This window comes from Rhipicephalus sanguineus, chromosome 3 (assembly GCF_013339695.2).
Source record: "Rhipicephalus sanguineus isolate Rsan-2018 chromosome 3, BIME_Rsan_1.4, whole genome shotgun sequence".
Lineage (NCBI taxonomy): Eukaryota > Metazoa > Arthropoda > Arachnida > Ixodida > Ixodidae > Rhipicephalus > Rhipicephalus sanguineus.
The window spans coordinates 16667189-16691721 of record NC_051178.1 but is presented as its reverse complement, the minus strand read 5'-3'; the positions used below and the strand labels follow the sequence as shown (position 1 = coordinate 16691721).

Genomic DNA, 24533 nt, shown 5'->3' with positions numbered 1-24533 from the left:
CGCTCGCATTTCGCCTTCAGCAGTAAAGTGGAACAAATATTTAACCTGCTTACGTGAATACACCGATCTTTTGTTTAAATCAAGAAGAAAGTTCCACCTCGAAGACGTAAAGAACATTCTCCACTATAATCCCAAAAAATTTTGGAAAATTCTGAAACCTAAAAACCAATCGCACAACATCACGCTCATCTTCCCTGACGGCACTGATGTACCACCTTCTGAGCGAGCTAACGTGATGAACTCGTACTTCTCCTCTGTCTTCACCGTCGAGGCCGTCCAGAGCGTGCCAGTACTACCTCGTCAAAGTTTCAGCAGTATGGCACCGATTGCCATCTCAGCTCAGGGTATTTCAAAACTCATCGACAACTGAAATACTTCAAGCGCTCCAGGACCCGACAACATACCTTCCAAATTTCTAAAAAGTACAAAACTAGTCTCGAGCAACCTTTTGCAAGTTATTTTCATTCAGTCCCTCTTGGAAGGTCAAATTCCCGATGACTGGAAGATGGCGAAAGTTACACCGGTCCTCAAAAAAGGTAACCACTCTGATCCGTGCAATTACCGCCCCATATCGCTGACATGCGTGTCTTGCAAAATATTAGAACACGTCATTTTCTCGCACATTGCCCATCATCTCGAAAATAACTCTTTCTTTTATCACAAGCAGCACGGTTAACGCCCGGCTTATCATGTGAAACGGAGTTGGCTCAATTCACTACTGACCTGCACTTAAACCTTGATTCCTCCTATCACACTGACGCCATCTTCATCGACTTTTCTAAAGCCTCCGATCGCGTAGCCCACCGTCGTCTCATAACTAAGCTTTGCACACTAAATCTCGACCCACTTGCACTACCATAGTTAATATGTTTTTTTGACGGCTCGCTCACAGTTCACTTCCATTGGTGGAAAGTCGTCCACTATAACAGATGTGCTTTCCGGGGTTCCGCAGGGATCTGTCCTTGGCCCTCTTTTGTTCCTCATATTCATCAACGACTTGCCACCCGGAATTACATCGTCCATCCGTCTTTTCGCCAACGACTGTGTTGTGTATCGCAGAATCGCCAATAGTACGGATCAAACATTACTGCAGCAAGACCTTAACATTATCGAGGCATGGTGCTCGCGCTGGCTCATGGAACCAAATGTTTCAAAGAGCAAACACTTGACAATCTCGCAAAACATCCAACCTTGTCTTTCAGTATTCATTAAACTCCGCTGAGATATCTCTAACAGATTCCTGCCGCTACCTAGGCGTCCTCATAAACAGCACCTTGACCTGGTCAGACCACATTGTCAAACTCGCAGCAGACTCCTCCAGGACACTTGAATTCATAAAAATATCTCTGCTGCCCTCCCCTCCCGCTGTCAGGAAACTTGCGTTCGAAACGTTCGTCAGATCTAAACTAGAATTTGCTTCCGCCATTTGGAGCCCCCATCAAGATTACCTCATCAGCTCCCTCGAGGCGGTGCAAAATCGTGTAGCCCGGTTCATATCATCTCAGTACAGTAAACATGCTAGCGTCACTCATATCAAATCGTCTCTTGAGCCTCTGTAGCTGTTCGCAGAAAAACCGCATAGACCAGCCTGTTTCACAAACTATATCACAACTTTTCTCACCTGCATGGCACTTTGCTCATTCCTCCAACTCGCACTTCCCGTCCACTGTTCAACTCTAAAAGTGTTCAACGTCTTCATGGATCAAGCATTTAACAAATCCTTCTTGCCATCAGCAATTGAACATTGGAACAGCCTTCCTAAATATGTTGTTCAAGAGCGCGACCCAGTCAGTGTTGCTGTCTTCTCCTTTCAGCTGACCCTCGCACATACCTGTTCTTCAACAAAGCCTCTGCTTTTCACTAAAGTTTTTTTTTTAAATTTTTTTGCTTTAACCTCCCGGTATTCATTTATGTTCGCGTATTGCAACCAACCGAGTGTAATAGTTAATAGTTCTTACACTTTCATAATTTGCTTTATCTTTGTGGTCAACACTATGCAATGTATATTTGCTTCACTGTTATTCTTTAAGCACTGCATTTGTGTCATGACGTGTTCTTATGATATTTATTTGCTGCCCCCTTATGTAATGCCTTGTTTAAGGCCTTTAAGGGTTTCATAAAAAATGATGATAACTATAATAAATAATATAATATATATTACAATGAAAAGGGAACGAGGGCTCGCTTTTGAGGCACGCTTGATTCGTGCGGAGTTTGTGGATGGTCAGGACCGTTAGCTCTCACATTCTCGACACGGCCGGATTGAAATTCACGATTCCAATCGAGTACATGCGGATCAGGATTGTCGCACTTAGTTTCTGTAAAAGCAAAGAGTGATCAAATTTGTCAAAAGCTTTGGGAAAAATCTAAGAATATGCAATCGACAATAATACCACAGTCAATAAATACATGTAAGTCACTCGCAAAGGTGATTATTTGAGTTTCACACGAGAACTTGCGAAAGTGACGTTGTGAGAATTAGAAAAAATATGTTCTAAGTAGTTGACAACAAGAGTGAAAAATGATAAGCTGAAAAATTTTAGATGATATTGACGTAAGGTGACATAGCTGTAAAGTTTTATGGGTTATCTGTTTGTTCTGATTGGAAAAGTGGCACGCCTTCGCCTGTCTTTCGGTCCTAAAGAAAGAGCCCGAGTTGCGTTATAGTGAAAAAAGGCACTCTAAAATAATTTAGCCGCATTCTTTTGTGTCTGTAGAAACATCGTGTTAATGTGAGCGACTCACAAGCGGAACATCGTTTTAATTGGTCAATAGTGCTGGGGTTCTCACGTAATCAAAAACTATCGAATCCATGAGAAAGTACCTGTACCGTTGTAGCTTAGGTAAGTTAGAAGATGTCGTCGACGAAAATGATTAAACGAACGCATCATTCATTAAAGCGGCAGTGCGATATGCCAGCACCTGATCACCAGGTGTATAAGACTATCTAAGGTCATTGCGTTTTTCGAATTACAAAAGCTTTTCGGATGAGTTTTCAGAGGTTTAGAAGAGTTGCTTTCAAAAACACGCTTGATCCCTCCTTCATAGGACTGGTATAACACGAAAGCGAACCGTGTCCTCACAGAAGTATAGTTGATTGCTTATCGTATGTACGTATGAGAGCGTGCAGCATATCTATTGGTATTTGGCAGCTATAGCGCCGCTTGATGTAGCTGCACCCACGTTGAGGCCTAGGAGCACATCTCCATCCCGATGACTAACGCTAAAGATCACGATTTAACACTTGTGGTAGCTGAAGTAGTTAGCGCACACGTGGACACAGCATATGGTGAATCCCGCGCAAAGATGGTGTCAACAAGCGCATAATAAACGCTGGTGCTCGATATGCACTCATTTAAAGCGTCGTCCTTTGAGGAGAGAAACGGCATGTGTGCGCTCTCCAGTAATGCGGTAACCTACGCCTGTACTCATTCATGCAGTCCGACACAGCAGTTCAGGTACGCGAGAGGCCGAGTTCACAGCATGAGCCGATCTGCTTCCCGCTGGTGTGTCTCTCTGCACCAATCAGGCTGAGACTATCGAAGCGCTCCCTGTCGGCGCTCGTTAATGTCATGATGCACTACCTCACCACTCCCAGACGGCAACACCGCCCCGCCAACCAAGAGAAAGGGAGAAGGTGAGAGAGGTATAAGGCGCGTTTGTAAGGCCTCGTGAATGTGTGTCACTAGCGCACTGGGTAGGGCCGAGAGGTCGTGGGTTCGACTGCCGGATCATCCGCGCCAACGAAAGTGTTCCTTCTAGTTTTTTCTTTCTCATCTATTGGTCGGCATTTTACCAACATCAGTTCGGTGATGGAAATGACGTCAGCGAAGTCTTGGTGAACCCCTGTTCAAAACACTGTAGTGTTAAAATAAAATTTTTGCACATTTAAAACTGAAACATCACGATGAAGGGATTGTTTTGTACGACAATCAATGAGAAGCTTTTTGACAGATTTTTGACGTAGGGAAAAAGGCTTCTTGTTCTTAGATATTCAACAGAATTGCCAACAAAAGGAGCGTGTCTTTTTACATACAGTTTGTGCAAAAGACAAAAGGTTCCTTTTAGCGCACCTATTGTACCAAGGCGCGTTATTATTTGACAGCATCCGTCAAAAAGGTACGTAATTCTGAATTATGTTTGCAAATGTCATTTTAAATATATTTCAGTTTATCTGCACCGATTCCTTGATTATATCAGGCAGAATATATCAGGAAATAGAGTAAATTCCTCAGTAATAACGCAATAATTAGCTCTTCTGCAACCTCTAATATTTATGAAGCGTTATTCTTTCTTTAGTTGAAACCTGGCACTTCTTTCTTGCGTACTTAATCTCAGCCAATTTTTCCCTCTAGGGAGCATGAATTTCAACGGAAACTCACTAGTTCAACCTTTTATGCATATGATATATATGCACTGGCTGGTTGCAAGTTAACCCTGACCGAATGTTTACGTTTACGTGATTCCCGGTTAACAAGCCCCACGATAATGTAAAGAAAAGACAAAAAAATTACCGCACCTTGCCCTAAGTCGCGCAAGGCTACGTCGCCGCAGACCTGGTGGGCACCTAGCTGCATAGGCGTGCGCACAAGGGGGGCAGGGGGGGCGGCCGCCCCCCCCTAATCACCTAAGAGGGGGGGGGGCGCAAAATCTGCCCCGTCCATTGATCCTTCTAGTCATCTAAGAGGGGGGGGGGCGCAAAATCTGACCCATACATTGACTTAGTAGGGTGCGGGGGCGCTGCGACGAACCTTGCCCCCCCCCCCCCTCCCTGATGGGCAACCCTGCGCACGCCTATGCCTAGCTGGTCCCGACTTGGCCAGGCTTTTACCCTCTCACCTCTCTCTTTCCGACCCCTTGCTATTTTATGCAATACATGGCTTTGCATGGTGTTCCTTGGAGCGCTACTCTTAGGCGCCCGTTCATGCGTTGAGTGGCGTCGCCGTAGGCGTCGGCGGTGTAACCGACAAAGCGACGAGGACGAAAGACAGCGAACGCGGAGTCTGTAGACTTCACGAGCCACTGGCCTCTAAGCTCGCTTTCTTTCTTCCTCCGTCACGCGCGCTGACCCCTCGGTCGGAGTTCGCGCGCATGCAGAGCTGGTACGTGCAGAGCGGCTGGCTTCGCTTGTAGTAACGCGGCTGTCGGCATTTCGTTTGGTTCGCGACGCCTGCAATGCAAAGAGTGGTGAGCGTAACACTCGAGCGCTGGCAGTTTCTGTGGCAATATGTAACGAATGCTACATTGCCACAACTGCGGATACCCAAAACTTCAAGCACAGTTGGCTTGAGCACGCAGCTGCGCTCAGAATTCGCATTAGGCAGTATCCTAATCATCGGTGAATTTCTTTCTATCTTTCCCTCTTTCTCTCTCTCTCTCTGTACTTCCCCCTCCTCACCCTCAAATCTGTCCTCCTTACCATCACTTCGCTTTGTCCCACCCTAGCTACACTATAATATACAAGGCTACTGTATGCTCCGCTAGCGTGCCTGGATAGCCGAGTGGTAAAGACCCTCGCCTTTGGATCGTGCATGCGTGGGTTCGAATCTCGCCTCGGCAAGAAACTTTTCCCCAAGAGTTTTTTTCTATCTCTCTCCTTCTCTCCTCTCTGTACTCGTTCTCTCGGCCATCTGAGTTATTGCATCCCGCATTCGCGCACGTGTTCGGGGAGTGAAGAAGAATATGAAGGAAACGACGATGAAGAAGAGGACGTTGAGAGCGCGCACCGGTTCTTGATGATGATAATTTCTGTCCGCTCTGCACGGTCTAACGGTCGGCTTACAGTGATCAGCTGTTAAAGAAAACTTAGTGCGGATGTCGGCACTTGCCTACTGAGCAGAAACCTGGAGGCTCAGGAAGGGGGTTCAGCTTAAGTACGTTAGTAACAACTTGATGGGGGCTAGCTGGTTCATAATTAGACAAGAATACCGGTCATCTTCGTTCCTTTGTTATCCATTCTAATCGTGCTGTTTTATCCTGTGCTCCAACATAAATTGAGAACGACGCAGCGAGCCATGGAAAGGAAAATGATAGGTGTAACCTTAGCAAACAAGAAGAGAGAAAAGTGAGTCAGGAAACAAGGACATCCTAGTCGAAATGAAGAAGGCATGGGCAGGGCATGTAGTGCGTAGGAAAGATAACTGCTGACCATTAAGAGTGAGCGGCTGGATTCCAAGATAGGACAAGCGCGCGAACGGGAGGCAGAAAGTTAGGTGGACAGTTGAGATTAAGTTTGTGGGTAGAACGTGGCAGCAGCTAGTACAGGACCGGCTTGATTGGCGAAACATGGGAGAGGCCTTTGCCCTGCAGTGGGCGCAGTCAGGCTGATGCTCATGATGAAGCTCTAATAGTTACGAACCGTATACATGTATTTCATTAAGTGAAAGGGGGAAATTTCATATTCATATTACGGATTTCGCGAGAGATGGATCAGTAGGCTACCAGCGGCTGTGTACGATATTGAATGGGCGCCATCAAGGCTACATACACCTCCGTTTGGGTTTCACCACTGTTTATTCTACCTACCGGCCTGACCTTCCGTCCCGGTGCAGTGGTCCATCAACACCCCATACTGAGTATATATATATATATATATATATATATATATGCTTCTTGGGACCAATTACCTGAATTGGTAGTCAGCGTTCGTGTTTTTCAATCGCTTGCTTTCCTTCATCTTGCTGTATTTGCTGGAGTTTTCACACACATAATTTGTTGAAAAACATGGAAACGCCAGTCCCTGGATGTGGAACCTTCAGCTCAGGACCTCATTAGCCAAGGCCGCCCTCGGCTCTCATGACCACATCGAGCTGGTCCCTGGAATGGACTGTAGAAAGCGAGGCTTGCCACAGTTGTTTCAAGGAGTGTAGAATTGCGGCAATGGCGCTCATGAGGTGACAAGCAGGAGCATTGCAATCTGCGCATCTGCGCACGTGGGCTCCGCCAAGTGATAGAGTGCGCGATGGGAAAAATTGGCGCGTTAGCACTTGGCCACGGAGGGTGCCAAAGAGGCAAAACTCAACGGCAATTCACTCGCTTCGTCGCCTTAGTGGCCGGAAATCCACACGGTGAGCCCGACGCGAAAAAATCAGTCCGAGACCGATTTTTCCGCCACGCGATAGCGGAACGCCTTTCCGCTTCACGGGAAGCTTTACTTTGGCTGCACTAGCTTATAAACCACGTGATGTAAACTACCGGCCGCAAACTCAACATGGCGGCCAAGGCCTCGGCGGTGGCTCTCATCGGCGCGATTGTAAACTACCCATGCAGCACGACTACACTCACAGCTTCCACAAGAAGGCGTTCTTCTAGAGCCTGATTTGGATTAAAATTGCCTAGACTACTGGAAGTAGAAGAACGTGCAGCAGCAGTGAGTCGGCCTGCCCCAACGCATCTCGCTTTTGAACAGCCCGCCGCTGCTGGCGCGTCCCCTTGAGTAGTTTCTGCTGGTGTATATCCCGAAGCAACGGTTGGAAAAGGTGAAAACTATTTCCTTTCCGTGTTTTCCGTGCATAAGTTGAATTCGGTACGAAATTAAGTGTCCACGGAGGCAACAGCCGAAATAAGATTTGGAGCAATTTTTGGAGCAGCAAAATGTTGCTTTTGGAGCCCAAAAATCCAAATTTGGAGCAGGTTACGAAAAAAAACCTGAATTTTTTAGCCCGATATCCCAAATTTGGAGCAGTATCGCAAAGAAGGCTTATTTTTAGAAAAGAAAACAAAAATATGTAAAAACCACTCAACATCGGCTAATTCGTGCACAGTGCACGTGAACACTGCTATTTCAATAAAAGAAGTGTGTTGAGCCACCCCTCAGTGCGAAGAATGACGAAGTCCACATTAGCATTCGCAGGACCTGTCAAATAATTCGACAGGCACTGGAAATGCTAATGTGGACCTGCGAACCTGGCAACCTAGAAATTTGGGAGGTTCGTAAAGCAGGAGCAAGTGGGGGTAGCGAAAGAAGGAAACTGGCATACGCTTTTGTCTATTGTTTCTCAAGGCCGTAGAAACGCCATACACAGCAGCTCCAAATAATTGCTAATAATTTTTTAAACGTCAGCCATCATACTAGCACTCGTATTTACACGGCGCGTGCACGAATGAGTAATTAAGGAACAAAATGTGCTGTGTCCGTGACAGCTAGTACTAATAGCCCCTTCTAAATTTCATTATGCTTTTCCGCAGGACATCATTGTACTGCGGCAAAAGTGGCGTGTAAAAAGCGTTCGGCACGCAATAAAATAAGCATCAGGAAATTTGAGAAGTACTGCCCTTTTCTATTGCGACAGCAACTATATGGACACTCTCGACGAGTTTTTGCCGTCATCTCCCGTATAAAGTCCAAATTGATAACATATCCCTGTGCATAGTATGTTCTAGCGCGGGTGAAAGCGCGCGAATGAGGGTGACGAACGCGGCTGAAACAGATATCAAACGAGCCAGCCCATCTCCGTCGCTCGGAGGGCGTATGCGATAACACCGCTCCGCTCGGGAAGCCTGCCATCAAAGCATAGAGAAAACGCCCCGCCCGTCTTCAACGAGCATGAAAAGACGCGAGAGGGGGGCGGGGGGGGGGGCTGTCGCTCGAGTAGCAACTTTAAACTTTGATTCTAAGGCCGCGGTCGCGATCGCTGGCGCGCGCGCTATCTCGGCAGCCATCAGCGGGCGGCTCGCATATCCTGCTACGTGCTGCGCTCTTAATTCGAAGACACTGTGCAGAAAGAGCGTCTTTCCCTGGAGCGGCCGTATTCTCTTACACCAACGTTTTGTAGAGTTACGCGAGATCGGATACAAAAGAGTTTGCTGCCAGCCTCACTTCGTATAACATTACAATTTGTTGCCGTCGCATTCATTGCTTCGTCCTTGCGGTGAAACTGACTTTTTTTTTTCTTTCGCGAGGGGTTAGGGCTAGGGTCTGCGCATCTGTACTGGATGACGACGCCCACACTGCAGATGACCAACGCGACCTCCATTTCTTGCTCAAATTCGCGCAACGGAGAAAATTTTAAAGTGGTCGGGCGTTTTAGCGCAGCGTGGCGCAATTTTAACGAATTTCACGGTTTGGCTCAGCTTCACGCAAAAATAGGGAATTGTATCAAATTGGCGCAGTTGTCGCAGCTGTTGCATCCCTGAGTGCTCCAGAAACGGGATAAATGGAATGAATTCTCGGAGTAGCGAAGGCGGCGACGGCATGGAGGAGGGGCATAACAAATGTGAACGTCCTAGAGGCGCGCGAGCGCGGTTTTCTGGCCACGCTGGCGCTGTCCGTTTCTCTTCGTTTCTCAAATGTGAATGCGCCATACGTGTTGAACGCAATACCGATATCCGTGCGCACGCACGCACGATGCTCGCACGCCCACCCACACACAAACACACACACGACATACTTATAGCAGATGCAAAGGTTCCCGCCCTCTTCAACGGCACCTTCATACCAGTGCTTTATGTGTCCAAAGTACGAGCGTGTATTGTGCGCTGGTGCACCGTTGGGGGAAAACTATAGACAGTGCCTTGCGCCTCTGCTCTCTCTGCGTTCGTACGCGTTGAGTTCACTCACTACCCAGAGGCACGCACACTGCGCTGACACTTTCAGTCACTGTACTCAAAGTCATTGAGAATGCACAGAATCCATCACAAGTGTCAGCAGCCCGGTGGCGTGAGCGAAGGTGTACGCGCGTGACATTTTTTTTTTCGAAGTATCGATGAACCCTCTGCGTGTGTGTAACAGAATGCGCGCGCAAATGTGTGTGCCCTCTGCTATGGGTAACTAGCAATGCACCCACTACGTGTTTGTAAGGGAAGAGCGAGAATGGGGAGTTTTAGTTTGTACGTATACTCCTTTACGTTACCGTGTTACCGGATACCGGAAGGACTCTGCGCATGAGCGAACGTTTGCGGAACGTAAAGCTTTTCGGAACGTAAACTACTCGCCTGTTAGGCTTTACGTTTACAGCCCTGTCTCGCAAATCCACCTTCGTTCGTGGCTACTCGCGATATCCGCTTTGCGGAGACTCCAGCCGCCGAGTCAAAATAAGCCAAAGTGCGAGCGCCACTTACGATCACCTTGTTTCAGCCGGATTAAATGGTTAGACTGGGATAGGATTAAATGGTTTAAATGGATTAAATGGTTAGACTGGGAAAGCATTTTTTTCCGATACGTTAAAGACCGTATAGCCAAGTGGGCTGTCGAACTTCATGCCCTCAAAGTCTTTCGAAACACGAGGAATAAACTAGCCAACCTCTGCTCAAATACGAATGTTTCACATCTGCACATATTCACGGACGCTTGCCCCTGTGCCTATGGAGCGGTACCACACCTGCGAGCCGAAGACGGTGCCTTCAGGAAATACCAGCAGCTCCAAGTGAAATCTGCTCGAATCAAGGGACTTACTTTACCGCGTCTGGAACTACAGTGAACTCTCAATTGAGTGAACTTCAAGGGACCCAAGGAAAGAGTTCACTTAAGTGAAAGTTCACTAAACTGAATATTCACTAGAATATGGAACAGCATTGGGCAAAGCAGACATTAGAGTCAAAAGTGCGAAATGCAATTTATTTTGAAAAGAAATCTGTAATTTTCATTTGGACTGGTGCCCTTAAAGTGCAAGAAGAGACAAAGCTTTCCAGAGAGTCTACGTTTCTGTGCACTGCCTCTGGCACAGCTTGTTGCTGACACACGAAGTCTCGCAACTTTCTAACATACTCTACCGCCTCGGCTAGAGTTACAGGATTTGAACCTGCCTCAGCCGTTACGACTTCCTCGTCGCACTCTTCTTCTCCTGGTTCCGGACGAACACTCCAAACAATTTCCAAATCAGATAGTTCTGCACAAGTGACAAGATCACTGTCACACTGCACACAGTCCTCAAATGAAGCACCACTGTAAACGTCCAGCTGTGTCGCGCCGCCGCCGATGGATGGGCGATTTAGTGGCGGCTCGCATCGGCTATGCCAGTGCTGCAGTACACAAAACTTCGTTGAATTGATTTAAAAAATGAGCCTGGGTCCGCGGATCAAGTTCGTTCAACTGAAAAATTCACTATTCTGAAATTCGTTTAACTGAAAGAATTTTGCATAGAATGCATAAGAAAATCACCGGGGATTTTCTAAAAGTTCGTTATTCTGAAATATTCGTTAAACCGACGTTCGTACAAGTGAGAGTTTACTGTAGCCAGTACGCTCCTCAGAGCTCGACTTCTCAAGCTGCTCCTAGACACGGCGCTCTGCAGAAATACAGAATACTTATGCTAAGCGGGCTCACGAACTTGCTTCAGCTGTAAGCAGTCCACAGCCACCAAGTAGAAGCTCTTCGTTTGTAACATGGTAATTGAAACTCAAGGTCTCACGGACCCTTCATCGCCACGCGAAACCCTCAGAAGACGTGAGGTGTCCTATCATGCTGCCAGCTGACTACCGCTGCACTTACCTCATCGTCATCAGCACGCACCGATACCTGCTTCATAGCGAGGTAAACGGTACCATTGCGGAGCTGCACGAGTGTTAAGGCCACCAGTGTGTGAAAAAGCTTATCGTTGCCAACCGACAGGGTGTAGAAATAGCACCCATCTCAGGTTCCGCATGTTGAGTTTACCGGTGCAGTTTTCCTTAAACGATCCAGTGCTGTGAAAATACATCGCCATTATGACGTGTACTATCGTTCGGGCTATAAAGTTATGCTGTGATATGACTGCGGGATAATTTTTAATAGCATTCCCTCAGTGTGTGTCGCGACGTGGTTTGCCTAGTATTTATTTATTTATTTATTTATTTATTTATTTATTTATTTATTTATTTATTTATTTATTTATTTATTTACAATACTGCCAGTCTCTACTGAGACCATAGCAGGTGGCCGCTATGTACAGATACTATGAATACTCATCATATTGACCAATCAGCAGTACATAAAAAAAGAGTAACATCAACGTTGATCTCTATACATATGCAATTTACACTACATAATATATAAACAAAATACGAGTAGATGCAAATGACAAATAAACATTACAAGCTGCATACACGACTACATGCACAGTGCACAAGTACATATGCTTGTTGCATGAATGATGCTACTGACAAACTGAACATATTATAGGATTTTTTCAATGTCTGACTCAAACTGAGAGTGTGACTCAGTGTTAGTGACGAGAGGCGCTAACATATTCCATTCACGGATGGCAACCGCAAAAAATGAATATTTAAACACGTCACTGTTGCATTTGTACTCTACTAATGTGTTCGTATGTTTGTGCCTGGTAGCTCGAGTTTGTGAGTAGGAAATATAATTTGAAATGTCTATTTTATAATAATTATGTAGGAGTTGATAAAGAAATTTTAAACGTGCATGTTTCGCTCGTGCTTCTAGTGTAAGAAGTCCAGAAATATCTAGAAGGTTAGTGGGCAAATCATAACGTTTAAATTTGTTGCGGATGAATCGTATGGCCTTCCTTTGTACTGCTTCTATTTTCTTTATGTTAGTCCGGGTATGAGGAAACCATATGGTATTTCCGTATTCGAGGATCGGCCTGACAAATGTTTTGTAAGCTAGGAGTTTTGTTGACAAGGGTGCCAGTTGAAGTGATCTGCGAAGAAAAAATAATTTTGGCATGGCAGATGAAGTAATGTGATTAATATGCTCGTCCCACCTTAAGTCTGTCGTTATCGTTAAACCTAGGTATTTATGTTTGTGTACTCTGGTCAAAGCTGTGCCATTTATAGTGTAGCAAAAGTTTGAAGGGTCCCTTTTCCTCGTTCTCATCATGCAAGCTGATTTTTTTACGTTGATTGTCATCTGCCAGTCTGAGCACCATTCGGCAATAGTATTAAGTGATTTGTAGAGCGAGTAGTGATCTTGGTATTGTATATTCTGAGAGTGCTTTAGACTTTCAAGCTACCAGTGTTGAGTTAAAAGCAATGTACCGACTCTTTGTGCAACTTCCAGGTGCAGGACTTTTGCTCTACCAGTTACATTACCAGGAAATTCATTGCAGAACGTGCGGAGGGGTGGGGTGAATTCTAGGAAAGGATGATTCGCACCGCTACAAGCTCCCTACGGAAAACTCTAGGGAAAGGTTGCTTCCATTTCGAGCAGCTAGCTGCCCTGCATACAGAAGTTCAGAATGTAGTGAATTCTGGGCAGCTCACCTACTTCTCTGACACTACTGTAGCAGTTGTTACACCTTCGCATTTTCCAGCAGGAAGGAAGTTCACTGCGCTGCCTAGTTCTAATACAGCTGAAACATCCGGAAGTCGCATTGACAATTTAAAACATTGGAGGTACACGCAGCACAGAGTTGAATATTTTTGGAGGCGTTGGTATTAAGAATACATTTTGTCTCCGAGAAGTGCGCACATCAGGGGAATACAGCCTAACAACCAGTTTAACGTTACCGATGTAGTCGTCATTCAGGGAGACAAGGAGCCCATAGCACTTTGGAAAGTGGAGAGTAACTTCGGTGTACTTATCTAGGAATAATCATGTTAGAGCATGTATCACTCTCTTAGCAGGAGGTATGGAAGCTACAAGGCCGGTGCAACTGTCGTGCCCGTCGGAGTTGGGCGACCGAACGTTGTCGGGCGCGGAGGATATTGTGAATTGCCTCAACCTCCCGCGGGCAAGTCACGTGCACCGAATGACTTCTGCAATGACGAAGAGGACGAGAACGTTTCGGTGAAATAGAACTCCGTCCTTGGCAAGGATGCTCGGTTGTGCGTCTCTTTTCTCGGGCGCCTTAAACGCCGAAGCGCGGTTTTCCAACAGCACGAGTGAGACATTCGGGTGGCGACATTTAGGTGTTGCGTGCCCCTTCAACAAAGTGAGTGGCCAACTCATGCTCATAAAAGACGCTTTCGGGAAATCGGGGTGTCCAAATGTCATGTATGAAATGCAGTACAAAAAATGTGAAGCAGTCTATCGTCGTAAAATTTAAAAAAAAAAACTGCCTAATGAACTCGAGTGTGACGACACCAAGCAAAACGGAGTCACCAGCCCACTGCCAGAGTACCACGAGACCACGGGCCACAGCAGGGATTGTCAATTGGCTTCAATTATCGACAAGGAAAAACTGCTGCCTGCACTATTATTGTTATAATAGTTGTACATTCAGAAGCCAGAACATGCGATAAGTAGGACTCGAGGAAATCCGCGCAAATTTCAGGCAAACGTGCTGCGGCATTTTAAAGATAGCTGATAAAGACCCACTGCGTTTCCTTCCACTGCGACCGAGAAACCCGTACGGGTTTTGAAACGCCGTTTTCTAGATAATTTATTTTTTATTTCTTTGCGAGTGTGCGTTTTCTTTTCACCATATAATATACAGGGCGTCCTAACCATTACACAGCATGATTTCAAAAAAGAGGAACGGCGTTACGCGAAGCAAGCCTAGTACATAATGTTCCCTGTACACTGGAGTAGCCACCACTAATGTTTTGTTAATGATGTTTAATTAATTAGTAATAATTGTATTGATAACTCGACAACTACTCACGAGATTATCGAAATCTCAATGAGGCTTATGTGGGTATTATCAAATGACATCTAGTGGCGCTATTTTCAACAACGCACTAATTGCGTACTCATTTTTCCGACTACTGCAATAAAGTATGTTGTAATTGACCACTGTATTTGTTGTATCCGTTGTCCTAGTTCTTGGCGCTGTTTCTGGTTTTAACTGCGGCAGTGATGTGATAGACCGGAGCCATTTCAGCGCAGCTTGTCGAGCAGCCAAAATCTCGCTTTGGAGCGGCATAACAACCTTTTGGAGCAGCTAGCAAGCAAACATTTTGAAACGCAAATATCTAAGCTGTCTAAGCTGGACCAGTTGTACTACTTGTTTAACAAAATAGATTTATGCACAAATGCAGGCATCAGTGCTTTGATTACCCCAACATATGAAACTGAGTTACTGCTCGTTCTTTTTCTGCGGACAGCACTGAATTTCTTTAGTACCGTGACCGCCGGGGACCTACCATTTTCTCATCACTGCTGTCGATAAGTAACAAGCCTAAGGCACTCTTGTAAATCCCGGGAAGAACACAGATTTAACGCACCCATTTTGCCGGTTCTCGAACCAGAAACGGTCGGCGTCCCGGAGACGTTCAAACTGCTCTCGGATGATTTTTCGAAAGAGTGGCCCCGGGCGGCCTTCGTCAGACTCCAGCATGCCACCCACGAAAAGATCCACGTTGTCCAGTTGGTCGCGGTACAATTTTCGCATCTTGTCGAAGAGCTGCGAGGAAGGCGTTGGATTGCATGATTTACAGCCTGCATTAAACACAAAGATTCTTAGAGAACAACAAATTTAAAGTATACAACTCCGACTGTGCTTCTCTTTGCAGCCGCCCGTAAGTACTAAAAATATTTTTTTAACACAAGCCTAACAAAGTTTTATTACATAACGCTTAGAAACGGGGGTGCTGGAGAATGAAATTGCTTTAAAGGGACGCTGAAGTTTTATTATAATTTCGATGTCAACGTGTGGCACCACGTGGATCATCGTAGCCACGCACTTCCTCACCCTCTACGCCGAAAGCTAGCGCCCCGAGGTAGCTAAGTTCTTCGTCGAGAACACCCTACTGCGTCACGGCGCCCCAGAAGCCCTTATCACAAACCGGGGTACGGCTTTTACGGCATGACCTAACTGCTAAGTGTTATTTTCGGCAAAAGCAGGAAAGACGAAGAAGTGACAAGCGAGCGCAGACACGAGCGCGCGCCCACATTCCTTTTAGGGGCGAAGCTCCTTAAGGCGGCACCCGTTCGTCCCTCGTAGTCGTAGTAGTGCGTAACCAGTCGTAACGCTAGTACCAGATCTTGACCTCCAAGGTGGTGCCGGTGGGAGATTTTTCCTGTGCGTTGTTGAACAATAAAAAATTCGCAGCGTGCGCGTTAACTAAAAGCCGAATTCTTCTGTCTCTCATTCTCCATTAGCAGCCATTGGCATGTTCCAGTAGGAAACGTTAGTAGAAGTAGAAGTGTAAGTGTTAGCTAAAAGCCGACTTCTTCTGTCTCTCATTCCCATTAGCAGCCATAGTTTACCTCCAAGGTAGTGCCTGGTGAGATTTCTCCTGTGCGTGATTAAACAATAAAAATTTTGTTCAAAACGCCGTTGATTGATGAAATAAACCAACAAAAGACGCCAGATGTTTTCTAAACGAAAAAATGAAGGAACGCCAGATGTTTCTAAAGCAAAACGAAAAGACGCCAGCTGCTTAACGAAAGACGCCAAATGTTTTCTAAAGCAATGGTTTTCTAAACAATGGAAATTCACAGCGTACATGTAAAATTAAAGTGAGCTGCAAGTCGTCATAACTCATCGAACCTTTAGTATAAACGCGCCCGATCTCACGCCGGTGATGATGTACTGGGCAGAATTCACGGAAGATTCACGGTTTACCGATGAACCTCCGCAGCTTCGCCCACTCATCATCATTCACTCCGTGGATATGCTGTGATTTTTTTTTTAGCTTTTCATCCAGCGTCAACTAAACACGACATTCTCTACTTCGGCTCGGCTTCCTGCTTTTCAACAGTACGGTGCTGTCACGACACCATACTGTTGAAAAACGGGAAGCGAAGCCGAAGTAGAGAAAGTCTTGTTTTTTAACGCTGGGTAACACAACTTATGAATCTCTTGCTCTCGACATCGCCTTCTCTGTAGAGATTCCGACCTCTCTAACACTGCACCGCGGTTGTCTTCAATCTCGGAATAATCGATGCGTCCAGGCAGTTCAACTTGAAAGCGTCCACTGTTTCCAAGTGTTGATTCAACGGAATGAAACATCATTTTCCGAAAGTCTATCTTCGTTGGCCAGTCCTAGATGCTCTGCTTCGCAGAAAGACCTCAGTTGCTTGGAAGCTTCGGCTTCCGTTAGGCATATATTGAAGTTCCTTACTGTGTCTGGCTTGTTGAACTTAAGTAGACTTCTGGTATATCCATGAAGTGTCCATCCCATGATAGTTTCGACAGGGGTCAAGGAGTTGTCCAGTCGCTGAATGTTTCCGCTGACAAACTGCCAGCAATAGTCTGCTCCTATAAGCACGCGTACTCCAGGCTCAGGCGAGACGTGAAATACAGTGGCGTCAACCAAACGTAAGTCTTTCACCTTTTCTTGTACACCTGTCTCTGTCAATGTTGTCATATCTCTGGAACCTCTATCGCCTCCATTTTACGTGAGCTTGAGTCGCGCAGACTATTCAGTGTGACTCGTACTCAACGATAATATTTGCGATTCCCAGAGATGTTTTCAAATCCGGAGATGGTGAGCCGCTCTTCGGCTGACACAGTGGCTCTCAGCTGCCTTGAGATGTCTTCCGTAATGAAGCTGCGTCGATTGTCCCATTAATCAACATTCTTACGAGGTGTTTCTTTCTAGTGCCCTGAGACCAAACTTGTGCGGTCTGGCGAAGGATTGTGTACTTTATGTGGTCTGTTGACGAGCTGGAAAGAGTTGTCTGCGTTTACGTATTCTTGTTTCCATGTTGGGTCGCACATCGTTGTGATGTGTCGTGCGTTGCATTTCGCACACCTCTTCCAGCTTCCAGCTTCTCCATTCCTTCGATGTGTGAAATCGTCTAGCGCATCGGAAGCAACACCCTGACTCACGACGCCCCAGAATTCCTTATCACCGACATTCCTTTTACGGCAGACCTAAATAAGCGATTTTCAGCCGGACAGCTCACCGAAAGGTAACTGCCTAACACCCGCAGACGATTGGCCTGAGCGAGCGTCTGAATAAAACCGTGGCTGACATGCTGGCAATGTACGTTGACATCGAACACGAGACTTCGGACGCCATTTTTCCGTACGTAGCATTCGCTTACAACAAGGCAGTGCAGGAAACAACGCGTATGGCGCCGCTCAAGCTGGTTTACGGAAGCAGCCCTGCAACGACGCTCGGCGCAATGCTGCCAATAGACCAATCTCACCGCGAGTTGCACAACGACCCGGCTACCACAGTGCATTCCGATACTTGTATTACTCGTTAAGTTCAGCTGCGCATAGCTAGCGCAGAAATGAGCTCTATAAATGAGCTTTAGCGACCATATTTGGATGAATTGCGATGGTTAGGTTCACGAACTGCGTGCTAGGATGCTACGAAAGCAGCCTGGAGCAAAAGGACTCAAAGGATATAAAGCTACGACAGGAATGTGTGCAACAGTCAACGAAGTCGGACAGAGCGGCAACTACCGCGCACTTTCCAGTTCAACGTGTATGTGAATTCCTTGTGTATAATTCATTGTAGTTTAGCAGTGCCCTATTGCACCATAACAAGCTTTCTGCGCGACCGATGGGCCGATGAGCGACAGCAAAACTTCATACAACGTGTGCTCGATCTCTTGCCGGGGCGACAGATGAACACAACGTGTTTTCAGGGCAAAACAGAGATTCCTTAAATATATAGCGATACCTAAACCAACCTCTCACCAAAGTGACACCGACCGTCGAGTGTCTAGCATGAACGAGACCTGTCATACAAGCCAAGCTTATAACTGCCTCCTGTGTACCATGGAGTTTCCTAATAATACACTTGAGGCAGGGGCGTAGCCAAAGGGGGGGGGGGGCGAGTTTCTACCCCCGCCCCCCCGATAATTTTCAATTTTGCTTGCGTATATATACGCGCACGTACATACGCGCGCACGAACATACATAAAGTATGGTTGAACCCCTCCACCCCCACCGAAAAAAAATTTCTACCTACGTCTCTGACTTGAGGGAACTCTGGCCCTAGTGTCTATGGGAGCTGCAACGCATGGCGCTTCAGCCAGCATGGGAATGATGGGTAGTACACGGATCTGTCTAAGGCTCGTACTTTCGGCTCAGTTTTTGCTGGTTTATTTTTGTTCTTTCGTGTTGCATGCATTTTTTCACTTCCATGATCTTATTAAGCATCGGGGCGATGCTTTTGCAAAGGGGGGCAGTGCCACGCGCGTTTCTTGCTTTATTTTGATGTATTCGGGTTTCGCCCGCAAAAGACTAGTAGCAAAGCTCGGCGCAGGCCAAGCTGCAATGATCGGGATGCTTCGCGATTGTTTGAGATCATTCTGTTAAGATTATGCGCATAACGCGAGTAGTCAAGTTTATTCGAGGGCTTATGCGATGACATATAAAAAAATTCACCGACGATTACGATAGGACCTAATGCGAATTCTGAGTGCAGCTTCGTGGTGGGGCAACGCCAACTGTATTTGAAGATTTGGCTATCCACAGTTTGAGCAATGTAACATTCGTCACATATTGCCACAAAAACTGCCAGCACACCACTCTGTGCATTGCAGGCGTCGCGAACCAAGCGAAACGCCGACAGCCTCGTTACGACAAGCGAAGCCAACCGCAGTGCACGTGCCAGCCCTGCATGCGCACGAGCTCCGACCCAGAGGCCAGGGCGCGTGACGGAGGAAGAAAGTGAGGTTCGAGGACAGTGGTTCGTGATACTGACAGGCTCCGCGTTCACTCTCTTTCGTACTCGTTTGCTCTCTCGGTTACGCCGTCAATTCCAATAACAGAGAGCTGAGCTAGTTGGTAAGTATTCATTCTAAAAAGACAGGGCGTGCAAACACGGACACAAGAAAAGTCAGGACACCACAAACGCCACCACAAACGCCAAATCACAGCATATCACAGCGTTTGTGGTGTCCTGACTTCTTTCTTGTGTCCGTGTTTGCACGCCCTGTCTTTTTAGAGTCAATTCCAACGGCGACGCCGCTCAACGCGGCAACGGGCACCTAAGAGCTGCGCTCTAATACGACGCGTTCCACCGATGATCAGATTACCGATGGCCGGCGCTGTGATCGCCGCTATCAGTGCACCGCTTGCGCTTAGACTTTTAGGGTCGTAGCTCCTCTTAGTCTAACCTTGTCACGTCTCCGTTGTCCGGCGTATCTCCCGGTAGCCGGCAGTAAACGGCAGTATCTGTCCGGTGGTGGTGGTGGTGGTGTGCGGCGTGACCACCCTTACTGCGCATGCGCATACCCTCTCCACACACCTCCTCTCCACTCCCCCTCACCATTCCCCATGTCCTCTACCCATCTCCCTTTCCCCCTCCACTCACCCTCTCCTCTCCCCCTCTCCCATACCCCTATCCACTTCCCTTCCCCTCTCCCATAACCAGTCTTAAAAACGGAGGGGGCGTGCACACATGAAGGTTCCCTAAAGACAATGCGCTGCGACAGTACGTGATATGTATCGCCCTCTCCTCTCCTACGCTTCCCCCTCTTTCTCCTCTCCTACGGTCCCCTCCCCCCCATCTTGCCTCGCGACGCTGCCTCGCAGCATCGCGAGGCAGCGTCGCGGCAGCGTCTTGATTGAAAAAACCGACCGCTCGCGCCGCACAACCGTTCACTGACCACCCCGTATATATAGGCACTGGATTTTGACCTCCAAGGTAGTGCGTGTGTGCGATTTCTCCTGTGCGTGATTAAACAATGAAAATTCACAGCGTACATGTAAAATTAAAGTGAGCTGCAAGTCGTCATAACTCTCATCGAACCTTTAGTATAAACGCGCCCGATCTCACGTCGGTGATGATGTACTGGGCAGAATTCACGGAAGATTCATGGTTTACCGATGAACCTCCGCAGCTTCGCCCACTCATCATCATTCACTCCGTGGATATGCTGTGATTTTTTTGTTTCCCGGGCTCAAGGTCGCCCGAATAAAGAGTTTCGTGCTGAACACACGCACTGCTGCCTCCTTTCACGACACGACCACGGGACAATATGCTTCCCATAAATTTTTGTTTACAAGTGTGGGTCTTAAGCCCAGTAGTTATCACACTTTCATTCGGATCCTGAGGGAACGGGTTCAAAGGGCGCCTCACGAAGAAATTTTAGTGTGTGTGTGTGTGTGTGTGTGTGTGTGTGTGTGTGTGTGTGTGTGTGTGTGTGTGTGTGTGTGTGTGTGTGTGTGTGTGTGTGTGTGTGTGTGTGTGTGTGTGTGTGTGTTCCCGTGCCTAGCGAACGCGAACTCTGGACTAAGAGAGCTTCGCTGTACCACGGCCGGACTACAAAGTAGTGATGCGGAACTATCGATGGTACTATCGATGCTATCGATTGCTGAGTCACTATCGAACAATCGATGGTAAAAAATACTATCGATAGCGCTATCGATAGTAAAAAAATCACAGCATATACACGGAGTGAATGATGATGAGTGGGCGAAGCTGCGGAGGTTCATCGGTAAACCGTGAATCTTCCGTGAATTCTGCCCAGTACATCATCACCGACGTGAGATCGGGCGCGTTTATACTAAAGGTTCGATGAGTTATGACGACTTGCAGCTCACTTTAATTTTACATGTACGCTGTGAATTTTCATTGTTTAGAAAACCATTGCTTTAGAAAACATCTGGCGTCTTTCGTTAAGCAGCTGGCGTCTTTTCGTTTTGCTTTACAAACATCTGGCGTCTTTTCGTTTTGCTTTTAGAAAACATCTGGCGTCTTTCGTTGGTTTATTTCATCAATCAACGGCGTTTTGAACAAAATTTTTATTGTTTAATCGCGCACAGGAGAAATCTCACCAGGCACTACCTTGGAGTTAAACAATGGCTGCTAATGGGAATGAGAGACAGAAGAAGTCGGCTTTTAGCTAGCACTTACACTTCTACTTCTACTAACGTTTCCTACTGGAACATGCCAATGGCTGCTAATGGGGAATGAGAGACAGAAGAATTCGGCTTTTAGTTAACGCGCACGCTGCGAATTTTTTATTGTTCAACAACGCACAGGAAAAATCTCCCACCGGCACCATCTTGGAGGTCAAGATCTGGTACTAGCGTTACGACTGGTTACGCACTACTACGACTACGAGGGACGAACGGATGCCGCCTTAAGGAGCTTCGCCCCGAAAAATTCGATGGTACTAACGATAGTACAATATCAACAGCGCGAACTCATTGAAGAATAAACTTGGTTCCCCGCACGCGTGGTACATAGTGGATCCGGAGGAGCAGGCTGAAGGGTAAGAAAATTGACATGCTTGTGTTCTTCACCAGAGTGCTTTGCTGACACATGATGATAAAGTCAAACTGTTCAGCTGTAGCAGAAAGGAAGGTATTACATGTAGTGGAACTGCGCGGCTTCAAATTTATATTGCGTCTTATGATTTCAAGATCAAAAAAATATATATCATGAACTAAGTTTGTTAATTGTAAGGTGTAACTGGTTGCTTTTGAATGTGAATTTATTGATGGACATATTCCGCCATTTTCTCTGCGGAAATAATTTATTTATTTCGCCAACAATTGCTCATAAATTAAGCGAAGCTGATAGTAGGCTATCGCAAATATTTTGGCAATATGGCCGGCCAGCAACAGCATCATTATTCACACCACTATCGATAGTATTGTCACGTGGTCGTGACGGTGAAGAACGCTGCACGAAGAGGGGGAAATACGAAGCTCTTTACTTGGGCGAACTTGTGCCCAGAAAATCAAAACTCAAGATACAAGCGATACACGCTGCGCACTGTTAGCAGCGAGGACAGTCGTTGGCTGCCGAGTAATCTGATCATCCGTGGAACGCATCGTATTTTATGCAACAGTCGTCGAACCTTCCAGAGTTTTCGCTGGTGCTCGCCTAAGCTCTCGAATAAACCTGACTATTCGCGTCCGGCGCGTAATCTTAAAGGGGTAGACATAAAAATTTGGCCTCGCGTTTTTTTTTTCTTTTAGTTATTTATTTATTTATTTTGCTGCAATGTGTGTCTGGGGGCCTGTTAGTCATAACACGGCACATGGTTTGCTGCAGCGCGCCACAGATAATTATTTACAGGCTCCTTATTACCGACCAGTGTCAGTTTCGGTTTCAAAAACGACAAGCCACCGGGTGCAATTATCAACACCTAGGGGCCGCAGCCCTCTATCACGTCAGCACACAGAACTGTGACGTGCTTCCGCGCGGTTCGCGAGCAGCCGCCGAGAAGTACGCTGCTAGAGCGAACGCGGCATAGCCGGGTTTTTACATGGCGGCTATGACGTCATCATAACTTGTTGCAGCGTGGTCACGTGACGGAAGTAGGGGGTCCCCAAAGGTCCCTTTGGAGGGTGTCAATTAGCGAAGATGTCGATGGCTCACGCACATTTCAAAATTCATTTAAAATACCTGCCAAGTTGTATTCGCTGTTGATATTTTGCACATGACATACGCATGTTCACGGGAATCTCGGCCGCGAAATCTCGGCAGGCTATTTCGGCCGCGAAATTTTGTGTCAGTACCCTTTTAACAGAATGATCTCAAACAATCGTGCGGGTTCTCAAACTTTACGGCGTGGTCTGCGTCAAACATTGCTAACAGTCTTTATGCGTGAAACCCGAATACGTCAACACAAAAAAATAAAGATGTGTGGCAACAATATCGCTAGTAATAATAACCATGGTACTTCCAATTGCACTGTCGATAGTTTGTCTAAACTATCGATAGTTTCAAAAGAACTATCGATGCTATCGATAGTCAGTTTACCGATAGTTCTGCATCACTACTAGAAAGGCACGCGTCTTTCCAGTCCGGCCGTGGCTGTACAACCTCAAGGCACGCCACTGGTGTCACCATTTGTCGTGATGCGGAAAGCCTCTAAAGTTTTCCTCAGATAAGGTTCGTACTTATGTCCATTTAATGTATATATCTCAGAAGCGGGCTTCTAACTGTTCCCCGTTGTTTGATAATGAATTGGAAAAAAAATGGAATAGGCCCTGGTTAGAGCTGTTGCGTTGTCTCTGTCGATAATCTTACTTCGCTTCTTGCCTTTTGTTTCAAGTGTGCTGTTATTTTTTGACAGCACATTTTATATACAGCTCAAGGGTGTGTTCATAGGCTCATGCGTGGATCCTATATTACGTAAGATATTTCTAGGTACTGTTCAAAGTGCCTGAACATTGCTTGCAGCAGTGGGGAAGGGACATATATATTCAGATGTGAAGACAACTTTTGATTCTCTTAATGATATCTTCTGAACGCCCACGGAGATGCAGTTTCAGGCATCAGAGACAATTTTGGACGGTTTGTGGATTCGTGGATTCTTTCATGAATTACCTCGGCACGGTCACTTGCAGTATTCAGACGTTCGCATTTCAATTCGTACTGAACATATCTGTTGGAACAACTCACCTAACGGCCCGAAATTGATGATGCCGTAGAACTTGGCTCAGTAAAAGCATTGAAACATGATATTACAAAGACCCATTTGGAATCAACGCAAATAGACTAGCGTCCTCACAGCATGCAGGTAGAAAGGCTATATTCAGACGGCTTCAACCAGCGCCGTGGAGAATATCTTCAGGCCTGCTCACTCCACCGGGCATGGCCTCTGACGTCACACACTTCTGACCCTCCTCTACCGCCACGTAGATGTGCGCATGCATGCTCACGCTGTTCGAAAGAGCAGGACTGCTAAGCCTGACGAAGCCTGTCGCGGCGTGCTGGTGTTTCCGTCGGCGACTGCGTGGAGAGGACAATGTTTTTCTGCGTCTGTGAACTGGTCCGTGATGTGATGCGCTTCGTTCACTAGATGTTCGCGGAGTTTGCACCTGCGAGCTCTCGTA

The 24533-nt window shown here is 46.6% G+C and overlaps 1 protein-coding gene across 1 annotated transcript in view; it reads right to left on the bottom strand.

Moving 5' to 3' along the window:
• Positions 1-24533, bottom strand: part of LOC119386466 (dual oxidase) — a 348909-nt gene that overhangs the window by 131327 nt on the left and 193049 nt on the right. The window contains exon 12 of the mRNA XM_037653749.2: positions 15052-15230. Within this exon, the coding sequence (XP_037509677.1) occupies positions 15052-15230 (179 nt within the window). The remainder of the gene's footprint in view (positions 1-15051; positions 15231-24533) is intronic.